Consider the following 20,038-nt stretch of genomic DNA (forward strand, 5'->3'; position numbering starts at 1 on the left):
TATGAAGACTTTTACTGTTGTCGCTACTTCTTTCCTGGCAGTTGCTGGCCTTGTTACAGCAATCCCTATGCCTCAGGGTTTGTATCCCTTGAAGCTGCTCTCCTGTTATATCATGTTAATTCTCTCTGTTTTACTATGACATACTCCAATGACTTCAGCATGCTGGATCCGATTGACGAAGCCTTCGAACAAGGGCTTAGCCAAGTCGGACCTACTACGTTATTGAGTGTGCTACAGCTCACCCACTGAGCCTCTCCACTTTGTCGAGGCGACGAATAGTCTGGTGCTAATCCCATTATAGGTAATGCTGGACAATCTATGGCTGACCCGGGGAACGCAGCTGAGGAGGCAGTCAATGTGCTTGCTGGAACTGGTAATACCTTAAACGAATCTCCAGGCGCTGCTCCTGCTCAAAAGAATGCGCCGCAGTTACAAAGCACAGGTAGGTATCTGTCTTGAACTATAAGCTGCGTGATACTATCTCATACTAATTGATTTCAAGTAAATGCAGCTGGGGGGGAAGTCGGGGCTCTAGTCGGAATCATAAGGAAGTAATTGGAATGCCTGAGTAAACAGCCAAGGCTCCTCATTCCCATGGAGGAAAGGTTGGTAGTATATATTTTCTCGATTGACTTAGACCCATAAACGGGGTCCCATCATACTGACTGCCAATAGAATATTCTATTGTACGGTTAGGTAGTACTGAAGGCCTGTACTTGGCGGGAAGTGGGATGTGATGTAGTTGAGAAAAATGGGATTTAAGTCAAGCCGGGCCTCGCTAGATCGTTTCCCTCTCATGATGACAATCATGATGGTGGTATGATGCTGGTGTTGTTGCCATTCTTTTGCTGGACTCGAGTTCAGGAACGGATCCTGGCGCGGGAGCTAGTCCTAGCTGATAACAAGCTGCTATATCAATCTGGAGCTCTAGTATTTCCTGCTGGAACTCAATAGATATAACTACCAAGCCTCAAGTACGATAGCGTACGACGAGTAGATATAGAAAACAATATGTAGACTAGAGTTGAAGTTTACTTATAGCATCAAGCGAGTACTGGGCGCATTGCTACTCACTCTCACCATTCCAGTTCCAAACTTTGAAATATTATGGCCCAGTTGGAAGCCAAATCTTCCAGGTGAGCTACAATGTTGGGGGCCGCAAGGGTTTTGTTTTAGGTTAGTGTTCCTCTGGATCTGCAAGCTTCTACTACATGGACTATCTAACGTATGTGAGAGTAGTCCTGTCACAGCTCTCATTTACAGTTCTTTATCAAGGAAAAGTCGTAAAGGTGACGCCTGATTCATTAACTGTGAGAATTTCCATGGTGGTATCCTTGTTAGTTAAGTTTATCAGAGAAGAATGTATAGCGCTTTAGATCAAATAGCATGCTATTCATCATATATGCTGAATCTACTCAAGAGTTATCAAGATTGCTTGAAGGAATATCAGGGTCTGTGAAAGAAGCCGATGAGGAAAATGGAAAGAGATTAACAAGGATGAATCCGCTCACCTAGTATGAAGGGGGGCTATTTTAAGTCTGGTATAATGACAGGTAACTGTATCAGAATAGTAGTAACACAAACCAGCTGCAGGTACACAATTACACAATCGGAACTTGACCGAATAGCCGGATAACCCATATTCATATCTATCTCCTGATGACTGATCCCTTTTCCGGCCGTTTGAAACAGAAACCGGTCAAGTAAGCATAAAATCAAGGCGTTTAAGAAGCCAAAAGGCCTAGAGCCAACTGCTGGATTCAGCCCAGTTTAATAATAACCATACAGACCTTCAGAATTCCGCAAGCGATACCAAGTTCATCCAACAGACAATTCCAATGTGACATCTTCCGGCACATATCGTGCTCATACTAGTTGCAGGTAGTCTTCAAACCTATATCAACAAAACTAAACCTGAATACGATTTCAAGTCACCGTCGTCCTAACCCAATATGGAAAGATCGCCTTGAAGTCCTCGGAACACAGTCACAAATGCCTGTTGAGGTAAAGCCTGGATACAATACCACATCAAGCGATAAGCATGTGTAATTGAGTGGTCGGACTAACCAGATGATAATCATCCCTCGGTCGGCTTCGATATCCGATGCATCTACGGAGTACTTCGTATCTAACTACATATCGGTTCCCTTACATACGCGGCTCAGATCTACCCCTCTTATCTATACTATCCTATTCTGTCTTATCGAGAACTCCCATGATATGCTAAGGATCAGAATGACATGGTTGCAGAGTATGATTCTTGCCCCTGTTCCACTTCCGTACAGTTGACAGAAGAAACAAGCGATTGGTACTTTTGAGAAAATCATTGCTTTAATAGGGTATCGAAATATGAGCAACACTGCTTCTACTAACGTAATCCACGGTTAGGTGGCCCACTACGGTGAGGTGGCCCATCTGGTTATCCCATATAAAAGAAGCCTTTTTAAATCTTTTATATCTCAACCACTACAAAGATTGATTAGTTATAACTTCATATATAAATAATATATAATAGAAAAATTGATATGTATTTTTTCCAGAGTTTTTAAAATTTTTCTTATATAAGATATATTGATATATCTAGAATTACAGATAAATTATATATATTGTATTATGAAAAGATACTATTTATATTTACATATAGATCTCTGAGGAGTACTAGATATTTATTTATATTATTTATAATCTATTTATATAATATTGAGTCTTCCAGACTTATAATGGTTGAGTTATCTTGTGTTTAAAAAGAGTCTTTTGTATAGTATTACTGATGGGCCACCTCACCGTAGTGGGCCACCTAACCGTGGATTACGTTAAAGACAGACAGATAAAAGTCATCAAGATTTAATGGTCCCTTTCCGTTTCCCTAGCTCAAGTCCCTTCATCAACCAGTCATCATACAAAAGCTCCAGCGCTGTCGGTCGGTCAGAAGGATTCCATTGCAAAGCCCGTCGAATCCATCGCAGAAACCCATCTTTGTCTTCGCCTTTGATATCGATAGCCAAAGATTCCAAGGTAATATCAGGAACCGGGGCTAATCCTCCCCAGGCACCGTAGTTGTCCCAGAAGACAGAACTGAGATGACTTCGTTCACGGAACTCAGGTGGTGGGGAGCCTAAGAGTGCAACCAATTCTGCAAGGTGGACATGATCATCAAATATGCCCTCTGTATTTCTGCCTCTGATGAGTGTGAATGAGCTCACAATGTCCCACGCCTCCAGGATACAGATTAGCATCCTTTCAATTCCAGTAAAGTCAATAATTGATGAATGCGTGTAATAGACTTACAACCATAGCAACACTCCAAATATCAACCTTATAATCCCAGCTTGCTTTTAGAATCACTTCAGGAGCCCTGTAAGGATTTGGCATATTATCTTCGTTATGTTTCTCATCGCCAAGTCGTGCTTCACCAAAATCACAGAGAAGTGGTAGTCCGTCTCCAGGAGGGAAGCGCGAGGACCGGTAGATAATACGGTCCTGAAGCACCTTTCGTGCCGATGGCATCCTCATCTCCTCTTCCTCAAACTTGAAAAGCGCCTCTGGCTTTGGTGTGGGCAAAAGCAAGTTCTTCAGCTGAAGATCTAAGCAAATTAGCCTCTCGATATCGCTAGATAAGAAGGCATACGTACCCGTGTGAATCACACCAGCTACAGAATGCAAGAAATCTAACGCAATGAGTAACTGTCGGATGCATACTTTCATATCCTCAAGAGTCACCGTATTTCCAGGAAACCATTGCAGCAGCTCACTCGCACTTATTCCTAGGGGTTCGTGAACAAGACAAATATGTTGCCCATGGCGACCCGTGATAATGAAATGATCGAGTAATTTTCGAATGAGACTTCTACCAGGATGTTTGAACTTTGCTGAGTTCATATGACGATAGATATTCAATTCATGGTCTCTTTCCTCACCTGTTACGTATATCTTCAAAGCGACATAGCTGGAATTTCTGTAGTACATTGTAAATAAAAGCTCCACCCAGAAAGTAGATAGTAGTCAAGATGTACTTACACCAAGTCACGACCAAACCATACAGTGGAAGTGACTCCGTAGCCTATTTGGCTAAAACCTGATATCGGTTGTTGAAAATTTCCCCCTGTCGGATGGGATAATATCTCTGGGCCTGATATGTTGGTAATGTTTCTTCTTCAATACGTAAGGATGAGTCGAGTAATTTGAATCCAGAAGATGGAAAGTTCCGTGGCATAGATGTCCACTGAGGGGAGACCAAAGGTCTTTGTTGTAGGTACCTTCTAGGGCATTTGGAAATGTAGGAATATAGCGGGATGTAGGATTTAGAGAGCAGTGGTTGCTTTGAGACCAGCCAGTTCAGAGAAGCAAGAGGATTGCGGTGGTATCTCGAAGACCGATACATTAGGACCCTCAGTTCAAATGAGAGGAACTGAGTGTAGCAAAGGTGCAGCTGAAAGGGAATGATAAATGATTATGGTATATAATCACTCTGCCAGAAGAAGCTTGATGGTATATAGCCCCTCGGTGAAATCGAGAAAACTCCTGGAGGATCACGTGGAACTTAAAGCCGTAGGCAAAACTTCACCATTATTTGTCTGCATTTTGTAGGGTGTGCTGAATTTAAAGGATTTCAAATTCCTAAGTTCTACAAGAAATTAGCTAACTAAATCTACCTGATGTACGGGGTGTTCCTGAACATAGTAAATCCCGACTACGGATGGAATGTGACATACAATCTATTGTTATACTCTCCCAACATCCGCAATCGAATTCCTTTCTCAAACACGGATGGAAGGAGCACTTTGCCTAGCTGGTTATAACCCCTAAAATGCGAGACTGTGCAATAATTTCCGCAAACCCACCCTCTCTCCCTTCACGAGAAGCGAGGAATTTCCACGTCTTATCCTGGTGGATATGGATTGTACCAATACGAGTTCCTGCATTAGTCTTCAGTCCCACTGTGACAACAAGGCTTTGATCCTCTCTGTCGTTAGAAGAGAGGTGAGCCTTGGAGCCTCTATGCGATGATACTAGATGACTGGCTCAATTGAAGTACGGTGATGCCTACTGAATTTCTGCCGTAGTGATCTCTGGAACCTGGAAAAATCAGCGCCAACTATTCTTGGCTTGTGATCAAATCATCTTACAGATTTCTCAATTGAATTCCACAGCACACAGACTATGTTGCATCGATCCATACAGGGCCTTTCATGGTGTCATTGGTGATTATCATTACTTCGAGAGGACCTCCAGTGAATTGCATCAAAGAAGCAGAGACCTTGTGGAGGCCCCTCGCAGAGTTCCGACTCATAATGATAGTAAAGATTATATTCTTAATTTTGTAAGTGCCGGGTGTAGGGAATAGAGGACTCCGTAACCTTTTATGGCCTTCATGTTCTCTGTATTCTCCGGAATATACCTTCTAAATCGCAACCCTTTCCGCTCTCTCCCTTAACACAAAGCAGGAATTTACCGGTCTACTCTCATAGCTTTATCTGTCCAGCTGGCTGATATGGCGCCATTTCAATTCTGAGGTATTTCAACGTAATCGAACATGTTAAATGTAGTCTGGAATTGAGATATATTCTTGATGAACCTAGTCAGGGGGTTTAACATTCCTGAGAATTTGGCTTCAGTATCTGTGCATTACTACTGATTAGAAGGGTCACGGTACCTGCGGCACAGCAGATTTTCTGGCTATGTTCTGCTAATTTTCTGACCAAATGGACCTACAATAGAAAACATTATTGAATCTTTTCGCAGCGACTCCGGACGCATGAGTTTCCAGTATTGAGACGCAATGGTCGACGGATGATCCCTCTTTAGCACCATGAGTAGTGAGTGGAGGCAGGGAGGAGTTGCATTAAGATTTTGTTACTCTGTGGGCTTGATGTACAATCGACTATTCATTACTTGAGAAATCTCCATATCAGAACATGTCCCCATCGAGGAAGCCGTCACGTTTTAATGAATCGAAATCTAGGAAGGTAGCATCACAGACCCCTGAATTAATCTATCCCCGACCATCTCCTGCACAAATAAACCATGAAATTGTTTCACAAAACCAAAAGGCTCTTCAAAACAAGCATATATATTTCTGGTCCCACACTCGAGGGGTATAGGCCATACCGACGCAGAGCTGTCAAAGATCAGCCTTGCTCTCCCCGCCGTGGAATCAGGTCCGAAAACCCGCTGTATATGGCTCTAGCGGCTCGCAGAGATATGGGTTTCTTAAGAGACAGACAGCTTGGAATAGGCGCCAGTTCCTTGATGTCAGCTAGCTTTGTTACGCCTCTCATAAATACGAAGCTCAACGTATATTCCTGGTATCTGTACCTCTGTCTATAGTCCTAGTATATTCATCCTGTACACATAGCTCGTCTCCGAACGCTGATTCTAGCTTCCTCATGGGTCAAACCAACCCATCAAACAGAGTTAGAGTTATCAGCACACGAAAAGGCAGCAGACCCTCCACTCTCAGCATAAGATGCCATGATGTATTTAACGGACCCATAAGTTCCCGCCACCATCATGAATGAGCCGATGAGTATGATCAACACGCTCCATACCACTTGGAACATCCACCGTTTCGATAACCGCGCTGCATCCTTCCCCTTCCTCCAATTATCGTACAGCCACATGGCACCCATCGGTTGAATGCAAATAAGCGGACCAAGTAAAGCACCGATGAGAGAAACCAAGGCATCGAAGACGGGTATTGTGCTGGCAATGATCCACGCGATCGCAACTATTCCGAAGGTACAGCTCAGCCACGTTATCCAGTGCGTGGGCGAGTTGCTGGTGAGGTGGCGCGAGCCGCGGAGGATATTGACGAAGATGAATTTTGCGGGGACCTTTAGTGTTTTAGCAAGAGGTATGGTTGGCATGTTGGGACCTATGTCGCAATTGGGCTGCTTGTGGCTTACATGTGCAATTATTGTCAGTGTGGCTAGGAGCCCGGGTAATGCAAATGCATAGCTGATGATCTTTACAACTCCACCGGCTGAACCAAGAGCCGGTGAAGAAACGTAGGTACCGCAGTAGTAGTAAACAACTCCGCCAATTACAGAATATACGGCGAGGACTCCGGTCTGGCTTATGACCACGGCTTTGGTGTATTGGTGGGGATCGCGCATTTCGCAGACGATGGAGAAAAACCCTGGGATTGGACGGTATTAGTGTAAGGTAGCACCGGGAAGGAACAACCAGACGGGTTTAGCTCACCCGGGATTCCTGTAAAAGAGAATAGTAGGTTCGATACTGCTGCAATTCCATCCGCAAAACTGGGATGGCCGACGGCCACCCAGTCGGAAACCCAGGGACCGTCCGTTTTGGGCGCGTCAGCGGGGCGGTCCTCTACACCGACTGCGACAGTAACGATAATCACTGTGAAAAGTCAGTGTATAGTGCATAAGACGTGTCGATGGGGAAAGTACCGGCAGTTAGGATACATGGTAGGCCCACCCATGCAACGGTGGTGATGCGACCTAACGTTCGGATACTACAGAAGCAGAAACCGACGATGGCTGTAATGGCGGTGAAGACGGCCGTGCATGTTGCATGGGTAGACACAGCGTTCAAGCCAATGGAAAGACCGAGAATTGCAGAACCGCTGGTGAAAATGTAATCTGCATATAGTTAGCAACTACTATTGGCGTTATATTACATCGACTATTTGATGGGGTCACGTACAAAGGCAAAATGCGGCTGAAAGGGCCCAACGGCCCACCGGGCCAAACATGAGTGCACCGGCATCGTCAATGCTGTACACCTCGCGGTGGTTGATCTTGAAGGTGCCAACAATATAGCCAGACCAAGTAGTGATGCAGTAGATTACAAACAAACAAATAATACCAGGGACCATGCCCAGAACATCCAGAGCGGATGGGATGGCGAGAACGCCCAAACCAATCTGCGTCTTCATCATGAGGATAACGGTTCCTAGGAAGCCGACCTAGTGGAATCAATTAGCTTTTGTGACTTTGTTTAATGAGAACTGCTTGTATGAACATTGCGAAAGTTGGGACCGTGCTCCGAGATCTCCCCGAACACATCGTCATGAACGTATTCGGGTTGCTGCGGCACATCTTCAATGTCCTTTTTGTCGGCGTCCATATCGAAAAAAGGGATGCTGAATTATTCCTGGAGAGAAAAAGGAAGATTCCAGCACATCGAGAAGGCCATGGTGACCCCTTTATAACAGGTGTTGGGAACCAGCGTAGCCAATGACGTCGGGGCCAATACAGAGGCACAGAAGACGATTAACGCATCTCGGATCCCCCGCATTTTCAGTCAAAGTGCGGCAGCTGAATGCGGCCTTGATCAACAAGCTTAGGCTTTCCCAAAACCGCATATTGTGGGTCGTTCCCCCGCAGATAAGCCGACGTTGGCGTTGGAAGAAAAGCACCCTCCCAAAAACCGCCAATATTCGTGTGATCGGGTGCCAAGCCGAGATTTGCCGAGTGTACTTCTTCCTGCTTCGCTTATCGGTCAAGATAAACTGAGATAGATGGAGAAATCAATCGATAACTCAGGCTGAGATTTCTACTCAACCATAGCCAGACTTACTAGGATTGATACAGCTAGTAAGTCAACTAGCCAACATACACAATAGTCATCAAAACCAATACGAGACTCCCAGGAGGGTCATGGCATGAACTGGGAGGGGATTTATTTATTTACCAAAACGCTAAATTGTTGGCTAACCAAACCAGGCAACTATAATGTCCTGCCGGAAAATGTAAGCACCTGTTCATTTTTCGAAATCCGCGTAAACATTAATATCATAAGCAACTTCTGATTCTCGAGAAAGTGTTTCATCGCGGGAGTGTTGAATGGCCTCTTGGTTACGACACCTTCCCGTTTATTTTTCCGTTGATGAGGAAATTACGTTCCTGCAGATCTATCATGGGTACTCCGCGTATTAAGTGTAAAGCTCATTTATGTCACTGATACCGCGCACCGCGACGTGGGGGTGCAATCGGAAATCAATAGCATGCACACAACCGGGGAATGTCATAATGCCAGACGATGACCGGGTGCCCAATGCCCGAGCAATCGATAATGACAATGTGTACTATGTTCGCGTTCCCGTCCCGGATCCAGATGTTGATGTTGGCAATCAAAGTCAATTGATGGAACAAGGTCAATGCCAGTGACCTCAAAACCCTCGTCAGGACTTCGGGGAGGCACCATATGTGCAAGGAGCACAACTCGGCTAAAAAAGCAGCAGTTTCATCATGTCGCCTTTGCTCTACTGATGCTGGACCCATTCTCAGAGTCATATGCTTGATTCTGTGGCCGCATGGGGTGAGATGTCGTGTCCCTCCAAATAATTTGCTTCATCGTATAGATCGACTTGTGAGTTGGTAGGTCATATGCCTCACGGGATCAAGTGACTCCTCTTGGTGAACTTTGCTCCCTGAATTAGGGATTACGGCGGGTCGGAAGATAGCCTCATGGCTCTCTTGGATGCTGGTCCAATAAAAGTGGGTGCTTCAGTATCGACGAAGGTTCCTGAATGAGCCATTATCTATAAGAGATATTGTGATTGTAGATGTGGACTCCAATCTGAGTGGTGAAGATGTCGTTACTGGATACCTGTACATTCGTTTATATATCGGACTTGTGGTCCGAACCCTGACGACGGCGCGTGATATCTCATTATTGTTAAATTGCTCGTATGAAATGGTTTCCCGCAGCATCGACTCTTCCGAGACCTGGAACCGACCATTGGAAATGAGGCCTTCATCCCGCCAGATAGACAGTATGTAGAAATCTGATTTGGTCTATAGTGAACCCGATCCCCGACATCTGTGGTCGCTGCTCTCGGCAGCACCCGCGGCAGCACCCTCGGATGAAGGTGGGGGTCTCGGCTTCTATCCGATGCTTATCTTAGAACGTAGGGAATGGATCGTCTCGGAATCGGATGTGAGTGTCTATCATAGTAGCCAGAGATAGCACGTAAAGAATGACCGCAACTGCTTTATTCCGAGACGCTTCTATGGAGGCAGGTTGGTAGAAAAACGATGCATGAATTACGAGTTTGTTTATATGGCCCCGATGCCCTACCAAGGTAATACTCGATCAATCATCCAATCCTCACCATTCTTCTTATCTCTAAATCACTCCTCACCATGTCTTCTATCAACCTTAACGACGTCGCATCTGCCCTCCGCGCAGCCCTAGCTGAAGGAAAACCCATCGACCCACCAACCAAGACCTGGCCCAGCCTCACCCCAGACGATGGCTTCAGGATCCAAGAAATCAACTCCAAGCACAACGTCGCCAACGGCGACCGTCTAGTCGGATACAAGCTCGGCAACATCGCAAAAGTGATGCAGACCGCATTTGGTCTTGACCACCCCGACTATGGGTTCCTGCATGCAAAGTCCTTCATCTACGAAGGCACGCCTATCCACCTCGATAAATTCATCAAGCCGTTCGTCGAACTCGAGCCTGCTTTCGTTCTGAAGGGGCCCCTGAAAGGTCCTAATATCACCGTGGCGGATGTCATCAATGCCATTGACTATGCTATTCCTGCTATTGAGATTATCGACTCCCGTGTCAAAAACTGGGCGATTGATCTTCCGGATACGCTTGCAGATAACGGGTCAACTGGGGCTATCATACTTGGTGGAACGCCGCGCAAGCTTACCGACCTTACACTTAATAATACCCGCGGTGTCTTGAAACATAATGGCAAGGAGCTGATGACGGGGAATACGAAGAATGTTCTTGGGAATCCGATCTCGGCTGTGGCGTGGTTGGTGAATCGGTTGGCGGAATATGATATTCAGTTTCAGGCAGGGCAGGTTATTATGCCCGGGAGTTGTCTGGAGGCTATTCCTATGGAGATTGGTCAGTGGACTTGCACATTTGAGGGATGGGGTACTATTGAGTTCGATGTTGTGTAGAATGACGCTAGGTCCAGTAGACATATCACATTATTCCTGGGGAATGACAACCTTTCCGATGCAATGAATGTAAAGACTTCAAGTACGAGGTCTAACAAACTATGGCTACAGTGACCATTGTGTTCTGCTTGTAGAATATATTTCCCGTACGATTTCAGATGCCCCTATGCTTCCATTTTCAAGTACTCGTAGGCTGCATCATCGAATCGTATATACTACCTAAGTCATGAACCCTACGACCAATATGTCGCATACTCACTCTCCCCCTTCACTACCTTGATAAACTCCTCTGCAATAATCTCATCCGTCCTCTGCGACGGATGCAACTGATCATACCAGAGAAACGAATCCGGACTCGACAGCGTCTCACACTCTGACCCCGCGACATTACAATGATGAATATATCCCGTAACATTCGCCGGCGCCGACCCATTGAGATATTGCTGCGGATGATAATAGATATCCGAGATCTGCCCAAATCAGCAACATTCACACCTCAACCCCTCAAGGAAGAAATGTACTCACCAATGAATACATATCCATAACCGCGACCTTCGCTCCAGGATACCTCTTCCCAACAACCCACTCAAACGGCGTCCGATAATCATAAACCTGATTAACGGTACTCACCTGCTCCCACATGCGATAACTAATCTCGGTGAAATTCCCCGACTTATCAGGCCAGTAATTATTCGCCCCGATGCCCCCATTCTCCGGCGTCGCATACAGCGGCGCTAACTGCAACGGCACCATGTTCATAATAACAAAATACTTTCCCTTCGCGGCTTTGTACACGCCATCGAGGGCATTGAACACACAGTCAACGTAATCCGGAATCGTCTTATTCGCGACCTGCGAATCAGTCAGGAACGCGTAGTTCCCCAGATCGTTCGTCCCGATCCAGATGGAGTAGATTGTGCTGTCTGGATCGTTTTGGAGGAATTTTTCTCCCGTGCTAGGAATGTGGTAGGCGTTGTCGGCTGTGAAAGCTGGGACTTCGTATTCCAGGACGGAGGGGTAGAGTCCGAAGGAGGTCGTTCGGGGGGTTATTTTGTTCGAGCAGGAGGCGCCACTGACGGCGTAGTTGTACCGGTGGGATAGGTGGGCGTATTGGTGCACGAAGTGACCCCAGATGTAGCCGCCGGAGGCGGATTCGTTTGTCTGGTGGTATTTGTTAGTGGTGTATATGATGTAGGTGTTTATGTGCATTTGGAGGTAGGGATAGTGTGTGTGGTGTCTGGGGAACATACAATAGGCTCGACCCAACCCACTGGCGGTGCAGACCCATTGTGGTTGATGAAGTAGCTAATTCGCGTATCGTCCGTATAGCTATCACCGAAGGTGACCAAGGTTTTGAAATCCTCAATGCTCCATTTTTGGGTGGACTCGGCGAGTGCCACTTCCAGCCCTAGGAGAACGACGCTGACGCAGCGTGGCAGGCGCATTGTGTACTGTCGGTATGGCGTATGCGAAGAGAAGGTAACGGGGGATGTTTCCCCCTCTTTATTACAAACATTGAGCACGGATTCGGCCGATGATCGATCGCATTGATGTGCTCTGTTTTTATCCGGATGCGGAGGTGCGGGTAAACTCTGCTCACCGTAACACGACGCTATTCGCGGAAGATCTGCGTCGGGGTGGCCAATGCAGGTGTTTATCCGGACTGTTTGCTGCATATTCAGGGTAGTTGGGTGGCTTAGCGAAGCTGGGGGGCAGCGAGGGGCTCCTTAAATTTGATTAGCTGTTTAAGATCATTTGATGGTTGGTTGGGGTGGTGTGGTCTCCGAGGGAATACAGTTAGAAGTAGGCTGTCTAGACGCATGAGTTTATATGAGAGCGTCAATGCCTCTGAGCTATCACTATGCACTTATTGGACGTGTTGATAGACTTTGAATCACCATTCCTATGGCTACGCTAGAATAAAGAAAGAAGCACGATCAGTATCCTGAACATACCGCCGTCGGAGTGTCCGAGTGCAGCTTTCAATCGAAATAAGTAGCCTGAACCTCCCCATACGATTGGCCATTAAACTCCAGCTCGAATTTAATCGAGGCGGACCCCGGGGTCATAATCATGACATGACTAATAGTGTAGTACTCTGTGCCTTTGCTGTTCGTGTGTTTTGTGAAGTATTGAGTTGGTACACTGCTTAAATCAGTTGTCAAGGTACACAACTGGTAGACACCTGCATACTAATTAGCTGATGTACCTCAGTGGAACATGAAATAGTCAGTTGCCTACTACTATCGCTACGTTCTGGCGCTTCACTGTGAAGGCATATTTTTAGTCTGCTAAAAACACTGGGCGTTCTGCCAACAGCAACGGTCGTGTCAAAACCCATCCTAATGGGTTTTCCTTCGTGAATCTCGTCGCCCTACAAAGTAATGAGCAACAGTTGCATGGTTCGCTGGAGATCATCGACTGAGTACTTGCCTTGTGGATATACCACTTCATCATGTCGCGAATATACCACCTTTCCTTCAAGTCATCCCAGAATCTCTTTGCGTCTGGAAACTTAGCCATTGTGTCGGGATTATGTGTTTCATGCCAAATACCATAGTGGCATCGAGCAATTCGGTTCGTAACCTGGTTGCCTCCCAAACCATATCGAACCGCACCACTGGATTAAGGTAAGCAGGCTGTGCCAATACCCTTTCTACCTTTAGAGACTCACAGCATCACCGCAGACCACCTAGTGCTTGTTAGCCTGGGCAGCATAAAAGACATTCCTTAACTACTTACGAATTTGGTGGCTGCATCACAGCAATGTCACTGAATGTTTCCTGAATACAGTGATAGAGGTACTCGGATGACCCGAATCCTCCCACCAGAAGGATTGCCTACCGGTAATAATCAGCCACGCTCGTAAATCAACTGACTGTACTCACCTTCACTGGCATATTTTTCGCTCTAGCGCTATTAACCTGGTGAACTATCTGCACCTTGACTCGGTCAACAACCGGATCGAAGATCTTCTTAATCTGTGCACTATAGCTCTAGAGTTTAGCTTCGAGGCGCGCAGGGATGCATCGATGATGCAGATTTACTCACCCCTCCAGCTGAAGAAACCCATCTTGTAGACCTATCTTGGGGTTGTCCTTCAATCCAGGCAGAGGTACAAAATGGGTCTCCTCTTCAAAGTCCGGGTCACTTGCAAAATTGGGCTTAATTTGATCTTGCCAGTACTTCAACGCCAATTCGGAGGATTTTCCACTTAGGTGCTTATCATTCACCAGGACATTGAGAAAAGTCTTGAATGCGGCATCGAGCAGAACCGATCCACAGATGTCACCTGTTTTTGTCAGCCGATTTACATAGCGTCTTGGCTGGACGCATAGCATACCGCTGCCCTCGGATACCTCCTCCAAGCGCAATGGAGACACCGTCTTCACGCAGTATGAGATGAGATCCTGTCGTGTTCAGTCATGATAATTGCCAAATAGACACCCATGTGTGGATAGGCTTAGTTACCACAGTACCACCACCGGCATCGCATACTACGACAACATCGTTGTTCTGCATTCGACGTCAAAAAGAAGCTCTTCTTATTGCGTACTCCAACTTACCTCGATGGAGTTAGGTTGAATTGCATTGAGGCAGTACAAAGCTGCCGCCTCTGGCTCAGATACTAAAGTAATATCCTTCTGAGGGATTTTGGCCCTTGAAGCAGCTTTTAAGGTCGCATCCTTTGCCTTATCAGACCAAATGGCCGGCACCGTTAGGACATACTTCATCTCCATCTGTTCGGCTGCTGGGCCAAAGCGCCTCTGGAGAATCTTCTTGGTGTGGTCAACCAGTCCTGTTAGATACATGCCTGTCAAAGTAACCGCAGGTATGCGCGACCTTTTGAGCAGTCCCGCATCTATCAAAGATGCTACGTATCCTGAATTCTGGGGCTCATCTAATAATAGCTTCATGCCCCGGATATTATCTCCAGCAAGGTAGTTGGTTTGGTAACCCCAATGGACACGCCCACCGCATTTGATCGCCATGGTGCTAGGGACTTTAGGTGTTGTCCCTGTTGCTAATTATCAGCAGGTTGTTTTAAAAAACGTATCAAAAGACGCCACAAACGGTTCCCAGCTCCAGGCCACGACATTATGACTTCTGGCTTATCTGGACAATCTCTCAAAGCCCAGGCGACACTGACAAATATTAGTTCCCCGATCACGATTGGTAATTCATTATCTCTTACCCACTATAAGTGGTGCCGAAGTCAAGTCCAATGACGATACGAGGATTCGACATATTTGAGACACAGTAGTATATTATCGTACAGATTCGAAAAAGAAAATGTGGAAATGAAAGGAGGGGTGGCAGAGCGGATTTAAGGAGCCGAAGAGAGATGGATTCTGTCATTACCATGCCTCACTTCCGTCCCCATAGTCACAATGACGATTAGCCAGAAGTGATGAAGTCAACGTTGGCAAAGACCTTGGAGGATGAGTTCAGCATTTTACACAACGGCAATTACCACCATGGAGCAGTTCATCGACATCGTTTCCCAGTACTTTCCAATGCTTGATGTCCTTCGCAACATGGAAAGGCCCCGAAGACTTGCTACCAACGGCAATATGTCGCCTCCAAGATTTTCACCTGTCGAATATCTTCTTCGCGTGAGTCGATTTCACAGTTGACGATTCAGCAATGACATCCCCATGCTCACATTCCCAGAACAACCCCGAACTATACAGAGGGTTAGAAAAGGCTGCACTGGCAACGGGTCACGTAGAAGAGGGCCTTCGGCGTCAACTATACCACGCGCAGCAGTCTAAGGAGTCGATGAGATCAGAGCTGGCTAAAAAGAAATCGGACATCCGATCACTCACTCAGCAGATACAAGCTCTAAATTTTCAGCCAAACATTCTCTCTGACGACGATATCGCACAAAATATGAGACGGCTCCTACAGCGACTTAGAAACTGGTGCAATACCTACTTTCGCGACTTGGATCAGCTGAACAAACTCAGACAGAATCTCGAGCGCAATGGAGCAATGTTTGTACCTCGAGGCCCACATGAGATTCGAGCGTTTATCGCCTCTGTCGTCAGCCAAATTCTGTTTCAGCGCATATTCAGTTCATACCTACTAGGAATACCCAATGAAGAATCGGCAAGCTTCGTGTCTATTGCAGAGACACTACGGCAGAATTGTATGACTTCCGATCTATTGTAGGTCAAAGTGAGACTGATTTGAACCCCAGGCCCCGGAAATGTTGAGCATCACTGGCGCACGGCCACAAGCATGGCCGTAGAGAAGCTTGGGGATGAGCAAAGCGACATAAACATGGTGGTATCTCAAGTGGAGATAATGCTCTCGCAGTACTATTCCGTTGAAGGGCCCACTGTGGCCATGCGATTGCGTGCCCTTGTGCGGGAGTGTATGCAGTTCAAGCGCGATCTAGATCGTCAACTGAGCCGCTATCATTTCTTTCGCAGTGCCTTGGGAGATAAATTTACCCCGGATTATATGCAGCAGGCTATGCCTTTCCAGGAGGTTGCAAGTCGTGTTCAATGCACGCTGTGGCCGGGCTTGTACAAAGAGTCAACGAGCAGGGCTCTCGTTGTAGTACCAGAGACGGTCCTGGCTACGAAAGATGCAGAAGATCAGAGCCCAGCCTATACAGAGGTGTCAAAAACCCTTGTTCCAGGTTTGCAGGACGTGTCGGACCACCTATCGGACAGTGGGCAGAGCGTCGATAATGAAGGTGTTTCCTGCAGGGATATGGCCTTTGGCATTGAACTCGGAGGAGATACTGTGTGAATGCAGGATTCGCTCTCTAATAATTGAAACAGGCTATATTCATTTATTCTTGATCAACATAGGCTATTTGTCGGATATTAGAGTCAGCCTCCATCAATTTCTAGACATATTTAGTAGATAAACCCCCAGTGGGCTGTGGATGCCTTGCTGCCTGAGTGCCTGGTCAGGATTTGCCCCACCCGCAAAACATGTTTGATTTCCCCTGCAAGGTGCTTGCTTCTCCCTGCAGTCAACACGGGCCCTAGGGTCGATACCCACCAACAATGACCTGCTTAGGTTTATGTTGGGACACCTCCATGCATGGCCCGAAGATCATGGGAAGCGGTGTATATCATCCTCATCTATTACTCCGTACTCCGTGCTTGATGATTAATAAGTAACCCCGGCTTCGGTTTCGGAATTGCTAGCCGCGGACTCCGATTGGGGGTGCCAGCTAAGGGCTGACACCCATCCCTCAATCCTTATCAGCAGCGCTCCATCGCAATGTCTTCTCTGCCTCATTCCCAACTGGTCTGCAGTTGTACGACGGCACCATGACTTTCTCCGACTCCAAGGGAGGCGCATGGGGCCAGCAATGGCGGTCATCGCCCCTTTTCATTGTCAGCGCCATGGCCATGGCCTTGTTCACTGGTAACACCCCAATTGACTGCGTTTGTCCTACTGTGAGGAATTCCGCTTACAATACTATCTGTCGCCTTATCTAGACACTTTTCTCTACGCCTTCCTCGTTCCCATCCTCCCCTACGTTCTCGAAAACCGCCTCGGATTAGACGTATCCCTCACCCAGCGCGTGAGTTTCGCTTTGCTATCAGAAACCGCCATCGCTGCTCTCGTTACAAGCCCTTTCATTGGCCACTATGCCGATCGCATGTCCTCCAAGCGAATCTTGCTCGTTGGATCGCTGTTAGCTGCGTTGTTTGGGTCCATAGTTCTGGCCTTGGCGACATCAAGTAGGTCTCTATGTCGCATATCTCTGGAATGTTGGCATACTGACAACTATGCACAGCATTTACCCTCTTCGCGGGACGTCTCATTCAGGCAATTGCCAGCTCCTTCATCTGGGTGGTCGGATACGCCACGATCGCGGACAATGTGCAACCGGAAAATCTGGGCAAGACATACGGGGTTATTTCTCTGGTCGTAGCAGCAGGCACGTCAGGAGGTCCGATGGTTGCGGGCATTCTTTTCGAACTGGGTGGATACTGGGTAGCATGGTCTAGTGCCTTTATTATCCTTATCCTCGACATTGTTCTTCGCCTGCTCATGCTAGAAAAGCCGGACGTCCAAGGCGACGCGGACTATTCTAGCCATGCGAGTGTCGCATCGGATCCAGAACGCGCTCCTCTCCTGAGCAGTAATCCTGGCTTAGAGGGCGACATGGCGGGCTGGAAGTTTTATGTATATATCTTGCGGTATCCCCGCTTCGTCTGCGGCGTGCTCAGCTATCTTTCCTTTGCTGTTCTGGTCTCCAGCTTCGACACCACCCTTCCTCTTCATGTTCGCGATGTCTTCAGCTGGGGTAGTTTTCCTGCAGGCATGATGTTCTTCGCTCTGCAAGGTCCCGGGATCCTTCTTAGCCCCATCTGTGGCTGGCTGAAAGATCGGGTCGGGACCCGATGGCCTACCACGGTCGGCTTTTTGCTTCTCGCGCCCGTGATGTGGGTGATCGGCATGCCCGGTGACGAGCGATTCCCATGGGCCAATGAGGGTGACCGCGGAAAAGTTATCTATGCTGTCGGTGTTACTGTGGTGGGATCAGTGTCCTGTCTGCTGAACGGGGCCGGAACCATCGAGGCTACTGGTAAGCACAACTTCAGCAGTACAGAAAAGATACCACTATGAACACAACCTAACGCAAGTACAGTCACAATTGACGAAGTCGAAGCCAAGCACCCCGGCATCTTTGGCCCCAACGGAGGCTACTCCCGTGCTCTGTCAGTAGCCAGTATGGGGTGGACGCTCGGAGCATTCATCGGACCCATCATCTCCGGCTACATCGCCGAACAAGTCGGCTACTACGAGATGAGCTGCGTTATCGGTTTGTTCCCTACCACTCTCAATTTTGCGCCAACGCTAACAAAACTAGCAATTGTGTGTCTTTTCTCCGGCGTCAACACCTTCTTCAACCTAGACTCGAAAGTCCATTTCGACCGTGTGGCGGAATCCACCTAGACTAGACTTATTCTCCGACGCGACCCTCGCGCAGCCTCGTATATACCCTGCCGAGATAAGCTCCCCGGTTGTCCTACATGAAACGGTCTATTGACGATACAAAAAGTGTTTCTCCTTGCATATACGAAAAGTTCGTGCATCTTGCATTTAGCGTTTCAGAGATATGATAGCATGAGAGAGATCCAGATTTGCAGTCATGATTACATTACATGTGAAGCCGCGCATCCGTGCGTCAAGGTCATATCATTCGTTCATTATTTAGCCCTGCCCAATATATGAGTTGCCTAGACCCTACACTATAGCACGCCAGATACGAGACAAGCTATCCGTGCGCAGCATCTATCTACTTTTTCTTTTATACCCTTAATATCCAAGATACGCATAGGCCTCTCCCCGTCTCAACGGTATAGATGAAACCCTTATCGGTACGAACTAGATCGTACAGGTCCAACGTGACACAGCGCGACTCAATCGTAGGTCTAATCTAGTACTAGTAGGGGACCGGAAGTACGCTCGGACCCAAAATTCAGTTGGCCCTCTCGCCTTATCTCCATGTGTTGAGGAAACATACACCTCATATTTAATATAGTTGACGTGATGGGGATACGTCAACTGTAGGAGGTGGTCTAGTTTGGTCTATTGGGTTATGTGCGGGGTTGAGAACAATTGTGATGAGATAGCTTGCGGTATTCCGTACGTTATCATGCTTTGCCTGGGAGACTTTGGGTCTGGGTCTGGGTCTGGGTTGGGTCTGTTGTGAATTCCGCGAACGGCGTAGTGATTAGGAAGTTGTTAGATGTGAGAGATACTATGTGTCATTCTGTGGTTGGAGACCTTACTACTACCTGTAGATTCATCATGATGCACGGAATAGCAACTCCGAAATATAGATCTAGACCTATCTTCCTACGTAGTAGTACCACAAAGCGACTCAAACAGCCTAACCAGCGACGATCACCCACGAACAATAATAGGCCACTCATATAGGGAAATGCCCTCCGCCATGCGGCATTTACCACAAATCGAGATCCCCATCCCATCTGCATCTGCATGGAACTAAGGTTGATGATGATGAGTACATCTAGTTCATATTGGATAATAATAATAATTGATTCACGCATGGGTAAATATGTCAAGCCACGTCCTCAGGATGAACTAGGCCTGCCGATCTCGCGATAGAGTTTGATGACAGTTACCGGGGTGGGGAT

The 20,038-nt window shown here is 47.1% G+C and overlaps 8 protein-coding genes across 8 annotated transcripts; 4 read left to right on the top strand and 4 right to left on the bottom strand.

Moving 5' to 3' along the window:
- Positions 1-135: 135 nt before the first annotated feature.
- BO79DRAFT_255735 (uncharacterized protein) lies at positions 136-555 on the top strand (the record flags this gene model as incomplete). The annotated part of the gene is made up of 3 exons (XM_025686144.1): positions 136-226; positions 302-442; positions 503-555. 3 exons carry the CDS (start codon positions 136-138, stop codon positions 553-555), a joined length of 285 nt encoding a protein of 94 aa, XP_025538861.1.
- Positions 556-2,837: 2,282 nt separating this feature from the next.
- On the bottom strand, positions 2,838-3,966 carry BO79DRAFT_149484 (kinase domain protein; the record flags this gene model as incomplete). Its single annotated transcript, XM_025678587.1, has 3 exons — positions 2,838-3,215; positions 3,289-3,584; positions 3,633-3,966. The coding sequence occupies 3 exons, from the start codon at positions 3,964-3,966 to the stop codon at positions 2,838-2,840; spliced, it is 1,008 nt and encodes a 335-aa protein (XP_025538862.1).
- A 2,438-nt stretch (positions 3,967-6,404) lies between these two features.
- BO79DRAFT_266810 (putative amino acid transporter (Mtr)) lies at positions 6,405-8,196 on the bottom strand (the record flags this gene model as incomplete). Its single annotated transcript, XM_025686994.1, has 6 exons — positions 7,990-8,196; positions 7,672-7,933; positions 7,416-7,607; positions 7,204-7,365; positions 6,906-7,138; positions 6,405-6,833 (listed from the first exon to the last, which is right to left on the bottom strand). The coding sequence occupies exons 1-6, from the start codon at positions 8,092-8,094 to the stop codon at positions 6,405-6,407; spliced, it is 1,383 nt and encodes a 460-aa protein (XP_025538863.1). The 5' UTR covers positions 8,095-8,196.
- Positions 8,197-10,115: 1,919 nt separating this feature from the next.
- BO79DRAFT_218376 (2-keto-4-pentenoate hydratase) lies at positions 10,116-10,895 on the top strand (the record flags this gene model as incomplete). Its single annotated transcript, XM_025683414.1, has 1 exon — positions 10,116-10,895. One exon carries the CDS (start codon positions 10,116-10,118, stop codon positions 10,893-10,895), a length of 780 nt encoding a protein of 259 aa, XP_025538864.1.
- Positions 10,896-11,128: 233 nt separating this feature from the next.
- BO79DRAFT_229075 (SGNH/GDSL hydrolase family protein) lies at positions 11,129-12,340 on the bottom strand (the record flags this gene model as incomplete). Its single annotated transcript, XM_025684012.1, has 3 exons — positions 11,129-11,365; positions 11,421-12,056; positions 12,146-12,340. 3 exons carry the CDS (start codon positions 12,338-12,340, stop codon positions 11,129-11,131), a joined length of 1,068 nt encoding a protein of 355 aa, XP_025538865.1.
- Positions 12,341-12,877: 537 nt separating this feature from the next.
- Positions 12,878-15,143, bottom strand: BO79DRAFT_266816 (Hsp70 family protein; the record flags this gene model as incomplete). The annotated part of the gene is made up of 11 exons (XM_025686995.1): positions 12,878-13,080; positions 13,137-13,250; positions 13,325-13,515; positions 13,570-13,587; positions 13,638-13,735; positions 13,784-13,883; positions 13,947-14,305; positions 14,367-14,411; positions 14,462-14,919; positions 14,961-15,040; positions 15,091-15,143. The coding sequence occupies 11 exons, from the start codon at positions 15,141-15,143 to the stop codon at positions 12,878-12,880; spliced, it is 1,719 nt and encodes a 572-aa protein (XP_025538866.1).
- Positions 15,144-15,373: 230 nt separating this feature from the next.
- Positions 15,374-16,658, top strand: BO79DRAFT_149168 (uncharacterized protein; the record flags this gene model as incomplete). The annotated part of the gene is made up of 3 exons (XM_025678574.1): positions 15,374-15,511; positions 15,570-16,047; positions 16,099-16,658. The coding sequence occupies 3 exons, from the start codon at positions 15,374-15,376 to the stop codon at positions 16,656-16,658; spliced, it is 1,176 nt and encodes a 391-aa protein (XP_025538867.1).
- A 514-nt stretch (positions 16,659-17,172) lies between these two features.
- BO79DRAFT_209404 (MFS transporter) lies at positions 17,173-19,056 on the top strand. Its single transcript, XM_025682595.1, has 5 exons — positions 17,173-17,288; positions 17,363-17,608; positions 17,665-18,459; positions 18,523-18,696; positions 18,745-19,056. Exons 1-5 carry the CDS (start codon positions 17,192-17,194, stop codon positions 18,828-18,830), a joined length of 1,398 nt encoding a protein of 465 aa, XP_025538868.1. The 5' UTR covers positions 17,173-17,191; the 3' UTR covers positions 18,831-19,056.
- The last annotated feature ends 982 nt before the right edge of the window (positions 19,057-20,038 follow it).

This window comes from Aspergillus costaricaensis (genome assembly GCF_003184835.1).
Source record: "Aspergillus costaricaensis CBS 115574 unplaced genomic scaffold BO79scaffold_18, whole genome shotgun sequence".
Taxonomy (NCBI): Eukaryota; Fungi; Ascomycota; class Eurotiomycetes; order Eurotiales; family Aspergillaceae; genus Aspergillus; species Aspergillus costaricensis.